This window comes from Entelurus aequoreus, linkage group LG12, assembly GCF_033978785.1.
Source record: "Entelurus aequoreus isolate RoL-2023_Sb linkage group LG12, RoL_Eaeq_v1.1, whole genome shotgun sequence".
In the NCBI taxonomy this organism is placed as follows: Eukaryota; Metazoa; Chordata; class Actinopteri; order Syngnathiformes; family Syngnathidae; genus Entelurus; species Entelurus aequoreus.
The window spans coordinates 5,288,787-5,296,286 of record NC_084742.1 but is presented as its reverse complement, the minus strand read 5'-3'; the positions used below and the strand labels follow the sequence as shown (position 1 = coordinate 5,296,286).

The 7,500-nt window shown below is 38.7% G+C and overlaps 1 protein-coding gene across 1 annotated transcript in view; it reads left to right on the top strand.

Annotated features, from left to right (window-relative positions):
• Positions 1-7,500, top strand: part of LOC133661366 (fibulin-1-like) — a 31,155-nt gene that overhangs the window by 7,372 nt on the left and 16,283 nt on the right. Inside the window, exons 3-10 of the mRNA XM_062064526.1 lie at positions 5-140; positions 232-385; positions 1,747-1,797; positions 6,055-6,150; positions 6,238-6,375; positions 6,456-6,593; positions 6,661-6,804; positions 6,888-7,010. Of these exons, the coding sequence (XP_061920510.1) occupies positions 5-140; positions 232-385; positions 1,747-1,797; positions 6,055-6,150; positions 6,238-6,375; positions 6,456-6,593; positions 6,661-6,804; positions 6,888-7,010 (980 nt within the window). The remainder of the gene's footprint in view (positions 1-4; positions 141-231; positions 386-1,746; positions 1,798-6,054; positions 6,151-6,237; positions 6,376-6,455; positions 6,594-6,660; positions 6,805-6,887; positions 7,011-7,500) is intronic.

Below are 7,500 nucleotides of genomic sequence, written 5' to 3'. Positions count from 1 at the left end.
ACAGAATCGCCCAAGAGCAGTGTTGTGTGGGTGTCCTGGAACAGCAACAATGTTATAAGGGCACCTCTATGGCCCGCCAGCAGTGGGCCTGTGAGCACTACTTCTTTCAAGGGGATTCCTGGCAAACTCAAATCTCCAAGGTGACCATTGCTATTTCCCCCCCACTATCTTTCATTAAATTCCTATCGTGTACTACTATAATCTATTGTCTTATCTGCTTTGTGTGTTTAGATGTGCTGTGACTGTTGCATGTTTGGCATATTGTCAGCGCGCCACGATCCTGGCTGCGGGATGCCTTACATTTCGATGGGGAAACAGTGCAGAGACGCTGCCAAAAGCTGCTGTGCCAATAACGCCACAGAAGAAATATCTCCAACTGCAGAAGGTGACACACACTTTTGCATGTGTGACACAATGATTATTAGCCCCAACAAAATGATATATAACTTTTAATATGGCAGGATTTGTAAATATAATGTCCACATGTATCTTTATGAGATCACACGTTGACTGCCCTTGCAGAATAATATTGCTCGATTATGATTGCCGCCAGCGAGGTGCTTCTATATTATTTCTCTTTGATTTTTTTTCTCTTTTATAAATTTTATAGTATATTTAAATATATGAAGTCCTAACTATAGTTTTTACATCGCAAGATAATTGTCTCTTAATTATTCATAATTTTTTAATGTTCTATTTTTTTAAAAAGTGTTATGCTATTTCATTTAAATATTTTATAATAGGTTTCCTATATTTTAAAAGTTTTTTTAATTAATATTTTTTAACATTTGATTATTAATTTATTTTATTTAATCTACAGTATATTATAGTATTTCATTTAGGTATTTGTCCTATCTTTCATACTGTTGTAAAATCTATTTATTTTTTTTGGAACAATGGATTATACTATTTAGGTACATTTTATGTTTTATAAAAGAATGATAGTATATTTTTGTGTATATTTAGATCCAACTGTTTTATAATATTTCATTATTTATATATTGCTAGAATATTGTTTCTTAATTTTTTAAATCTTGGAATTTGGGATCTTTTTCTAAGTACTGGAGTAATTTTTAAATGGTTGATTTCGCCAAATGCATTAATACTTTTTTTTTTTTTTTTAAATATAAATTATTTGTTACACAATTATATAGAAATATCGAAATATTTTTGTATGTATTATGTAGTTTTAATGTGTATTTTAGTATATTTATTATATATATATATATATTTTAAATATTTGTTTCCCTCAACTACATTTTAAATTTAAGTCCAAAAGCTTGGTTGTAGACGACCACGATGTTTACCACCTGGCATCTTCCTCCATCACTATTTAATTAATATACAAAATATTGGTTTCCATGTGTTGTTTAACATTTACCTGGATGTCATTTTAGGTGATTTGTGCATAATGGCCGATATCAAATTAATTTTGTTATGAAGAATTTTTTCAGCCCATTCTTAAGACAATGATTTAGTGCCTTTTATTATAGCCTCAGTTGTAGACTGATGGCAAGAGCAAACTGACAGTAGATAACCGAGATCAAAGCTCGCAGACACTTCTCCAAATGGCGATTTACGGGGCCATTTGGCGACCTGTTGAGGATTGCTGCAGTCACCACACGTGGTCAACACATGTTAAAAGTGTCACTGCTGCAAATCACACTCTGTGTGCAAAAACATACTAACGCAACGGTACTGCTATTGTAAAAATGTATATATATATTATTTTTTTTCCCCCAATAGTGCCAGTGAATATTACCACTCCGCTTCCAATGGGCGCCAGCAACTGCACAGGTTGGTCTTGCCTACTCTACAGACTCCTTGATGTTTTTTTCTTGGGATTAACTGCATTGGTCCTTTTGTTTGGAAAATAAATATGACAGGAACATAGTTTCATAATTAGGTTCAGTTGTATGTATTGTTGACCTCTCCAGCTTTCTTAGCTGCACACGTTAGAGCTGACTTACTAAGCTACCAAGTACTAAATAGTGTGTACAAAATATAAAATTATGTGTACTACTAGTCGGCATGTTTTGTGTGTGTGACCTACTAAGACTGCAATTGATAATTAGTACAAAAATGGTGCAGACCGCTTTATTTAAATGAGGTGTCACCATGGAGACACATTTACTATGGGTCCAACCTGGGCTGTTTTGGTATGTGGTTGACATGCTGCACCTTTTTTGGTCTATATTGAAGCGCAATCTAGACAACAGAAATAATTTTTAGTACCTCTCGGGGACCTGTGTGGGACTTTAAAATACCAATGCCTTTAGTTTTTTCTGTAACATGTGCCGTAATATTTTTGTTTGTGCTAAGATTTATAAGTAAACCTTTGTTAGCAGCCACACAATATCCCCCCTCAAAAATATGGCTAATTTTATATAAATATTTTTTTTATTTTTTATTTATTTATTTATTTTTTTTTCATTTTTATTTATCTCCTTCATTGATGTGCATCTTTGATAGACAATTATAACACAATTATTCAGTTACACCGTTACACACCAATGCATGAGAAGGAGCAGGATGAAGAAAAATCTTATATATTCCTGCCCCCTTCACATAATACATAGTCTTACTTAATGATATGTGAACCAACAATTACATCCAAATATAACGAAAACAAAACAAAACAAAAAAACACAAGTGCAAAACTTCATGAAGTACAAACCGAACAAAAAAACAAAAGAAGTAATATACAACTCACGGGATGATACAAAACAAATACAAAACTAGGCAAAAAACAAGTAAATTAATAAATATAAAGCAAAATGTAAACACTTATGGCTGTCCATATGATTTTATTGTTCTGTCTTTATATATTTTTTTCAATTGGAATATATTTTTACAATCTTTTATCTCATCATAAAGAGAATTCCATAGTTTAACCCCCACCACTGATAGACACATTTGTTTTAAAGTTGTCCTTGAATACTGATGTTGGAAATTACCTTTTCTTCTATGCTCTTCATTCTCAGAAGTGATGACAAACATTTTTTTGTAAATTTGCTGGTAATGTTTTGCTTTTAGCCTTAAACATGACACATAATGTCTGTAACTTTACTAGCTCCTGTAATTTCAATAAACCTGAATTAATGAATAATATGTTAGTGTGTTCTAAGTAATCTACTTTATCAATAATCCTTATAGCTCTTTTCTGTAGTTGATACAATGCCTTTATGTTACTCTTATATGGGTTCCCCCACACTTCCACACAGTAGCTGATATATGGCAATATAAGTGCACAATACAATATGCGCATTGCCCTATAATCTAACACATATGTTACCTTATTTAATATAAAAATACTCTTAGACATCTTTTTCCATACATGTGCAATATGAGATTTCCATGTCAGACCGTCATCCAGTATCACTCCTAAAAATCTAAGTTCAGAAACCCTTTCAATATCAATTCCATTTATTGACAATTTGATCGTTTCCTCCCTTTTCTTCTTACAAAAAATCATGAACTTTGTTTTTTCTACATTTAATGATAATGATAAGTTTTAATTGGTTTAATGAATATTCTACAATGTTTTCGGCCTAAATTAGGCACTTTCAAATGCTAGACAAACTAAATATATAAATACTACAGCAGTATTTGTCACTAGGGGAGACCAAACCTATCAGAGTCCGCTGTTCAGTATCATGGCCCCTGATTGACTCAGTCTCAGGAAGCATTACCATGCAGTGGAACCTTGATTTATTGGTTCTTGAATAGGGTTCGTAAATGAAAAAGTTTATATAGTGAAGCAAATGTATCTATAAGAAACAATATGAATATGAATAATAGGTTCCAGCCTTGACAAGTGAATATTTTAGTAAGGTTAGTACACTTTGAACATAATAGAAAGTGTTATACAGTACTGTATATCAAACAAACCTAACAGGGGAGTATCTTTATTAACAAGCTGAATTGTGCTGTATGCGCTACTCTGCCGGCACATGCGCACACACACACACACACACAGACGTCACAATGGAGCCCTCACAAAGCATCAGAAATCACAAAAATCCTGAACAAACATACTGCTATAATAATAAACATTTAAAAAAGTAAAATCCACCCACATTACTATCAGCAAGATGCTTAGGAGAAAGCAGTAGACAACAAGAGCAAAGGAAGGGGCAGGGGGTGATGTTTGTGCTCTTGTGGGCTGAACAAAAGGTAATGTCTTCTCCTTTGCTGTTAAATATGTCTGCTCTGACACTTTTTCCCAGAAAAGTCCAGTCTCATCACAATTAAAACTTGCCTGCTTAGTCAGTTCTTCCATACTTGTGAGCGCCATTAATGTACTCCTCGTAAATAGCTTTGTTTTAACTCCACAGAGATTTCCTCCTCCTTTCCACGCTGTTGAGTTTTTAGGACCCATATTGAGTTAGGAAAATGTACAAAACTTATCAAAAGACGAAAAAACACAGAAAAAAAGGCACACACGCTGAAGCACTGAGTAGTGACTGACTAGTAGTGTACAGCAATGTGCAGCAAGTGACGTGGAGGGCTCTGCCTCCTCACTAAAAGGCTGAGCACTGCTTTTTGCTTGCAGGCGTAACATAAAAAATTAACAAATAATGTGTTGGTACACAGATGATGCTAGATGATGTGGTCCTGATGGCTTCATCTGGCCAGGATCTTCAGCTCTCGCTGGATCGGTTCGCAGCTGAGTGTGAAGCGACTGGGATGAAAATCAGCACCTCCAAGTCCGAATCCATGGTTCTCGCCCGGAAAAGGGTGAAGTGCCATCTCCGGGTTGCGGAGGAGACCCTGCCCCAAGTGGAGGAGTTCAAGTACCTCGGAGTCTTGTTCACGAGTGAGGGAAGAGTGGATCGTGAGATCGACAGGCGGATCGGTGCGGCGTCTTCAGTAATGCGGACGCTGTATCGATCCGTTGTGGTGAAGAAGGAGCTGAGCCGGAAGGCAAAGCTCTCAATTTACCGGTCGATCTACGTTCCCATCCTCACCTATGGTCATGAGCTTTGGGTTATGACCGAAAGGACAAGATCACGGGTACAAGCGGCCGAAATGAGTTTCCTCCGCCGGGTGGCGGGGCTCTCCCTTAGAGATAGGGTGAGAAGCTCTGCCATCCGGGGGGAGCTCAAAGTAAAGCCGCTGCTCCTCCACATCGAGAGGAGCCAGATGAGGTGGTTCGGGCATCTGGTCAGGATGGCACCCGAACGCCTCCCTAGGGAGGTGTTTAGTGCACGTCCGACCGGTAGGAGGCCACGGGGAAGACCCAGGACACGTTGGGAAGACCATGTCTCCCGGCTGGCCTGGGAATGCCTCGGGATCCCCCGGGAGGAGCTGGACGAAGTGGCTGGGGAGAGGGAAGTCTGGGCTTCCCTGCTTAAGCTGCTGCCCCCGCGACCCGACCTCGGATAAGCGGAAGAAGATGGATGGATGGATGGATGGATGGATGGTGTTGGTACACAGAGACCTAGTTTGCGCACTGAGGCACATTTGACTCGATCTAAAACTTCGTAAATCAAAAAGTTTGCAAATAGAGAGGTTTGTAAATCAAGGTTCCACTATATTGGATTAAAAGAGTTTAAAGGTAACTAGAGGGTCTCATTTCATGTCTAGGTGTCTCTCATAATGTTGCAAAACATATTTATTAGGTCTTAAACAGCTTATTTATGCTCTAGCTATGAAAATGTTTGATTTATGTTGAATTAATTCCTACATCGCCGACATTAATTTATCATGTATGGTGATAGGTTGATTGGCAACACTAAATTGGCCCTCGTGTGTGAATGAGAATGTTGTCTGTCTATTTGTGTTGGCGCTGCGATGAGGTGGCGACTTATCCAGGGTGTACCCCGCCTTCCGCCCAACGGCAGCTGGGATAGGCTCCAGCACCCCTGCAACCCCGAGAGGGACAAGCGTTAGAAAATGGATGGATGAAACCAATAAACAGTGAAAAACAAGTGTAACAACTGTAAATCGAATCCCCACGAAAAGTTGTGCGTACAAAAACCGAGGTACCACTTGATGTAGTAATGCTGTGTTCAAAACATTATAGCTTCTTCACATTTGTTTCACCACCAGTTCCAGTCTCCAATTGCTCTCAGGATTGTAGTGACAGTGTGACGTGCGTGTGCCGGGCCGGTTATCGACTACAATATGATGGCGTCACTTGCAAGGGTGAGTCTCAATATTCATTTTGCACATTGTTTCTTAATAAACAAGACAAACCTAATCACGCCTGTGTGCTTTTTTTAATCTGTATAGATATCAACGAGTGCTTGATGGACATGCACAATTGTGTCTTGGGCCAAGTGTGTATCAACACAGAGGGCTCGTTCCGTTGCCAAAGGGAAACCAGCTGTGGCACCGGCTACGAGCTCACCGACAGCAACGACTGCAAAGGTAATGTTTCAAAATTCAATATGCATCGAAGGTGAGAAGAGGGCACCAGTGCTATATATCATCGTCTTTTATCATTCCAGATATCGACGAATGCGCTTTGGCGACGCACAACTGCGGATCGGAATTTGAGTGCGCCAACACTCAAGGTTCCTTCCGCTGCCACCCGAGGGAGAAGTGTCCTGCCGGGTTTATTCAGGATGCGGTCGGCAACTGTATCGGTAATCAACATATTTGAAGTGTACCAAAATATGACCTGTGCCACCAAAATGCATCCCCTCATTTTAGACATTGACGAGTGCATGGTGCTCGTGAATCCCTGCCATCCTGGGCACACGTGCGTCAACACACCTGGTTCTCACAGGTGTCACAGGACCACGGTGACGTGTGGACGAGGATACCACCTGAGCGCAGACGGCACGCACTGTGAAGGTAAATCCCCTTTATATTTTATGAGTCCGGTGTTGCGTTTAATGTTGTAGGAAACGTCAGTACCATTTCCTGTTTGCATGCAGATGTGGACGAGTGTCAGACGGGCAGCGTGTGCAGCGACCACAGCTGTACCAACATGATGGGCACCTATCGCTGTCACTGCAGGGGCGGCTTTATGTTCAACAGCGTCAGCAGGCAGTGCGAAGGTAAGACTCATTTTTGCCACTAGAAAAAAATCTAAACTATTACTAGTGGTCATTTTTCATAAACGTAAAGTAGAGCTAAATAACCCTTAAGCAAGTCAAAGCTTTTTTTCATGGCAGACACACACACACACACACACACACACACACACACACACACACACACACACCGACACACACACACACACACACTTATATATATATCACTTATATATATCACTTATATCGAAATCATTATTTTTGTCTTACATTTGAGGTATTTCTCTGTGATTGAAAATATAACTATAACAATATGATCAATAATTTTTGTATTTTATTTGTCTTCGATATTTTCTTACAAATATATAGACTATCCAAACACTGGTGTTGAAAAAGAGGGGTCATCTTATATCCAGAGTTGTGTTATATTCAATTTAATACAGTATTTTACCCTTCTTTAGAATAATCTTACAAATTGCCAGATACAGGTATTAAAAATATATAATTTTATTTA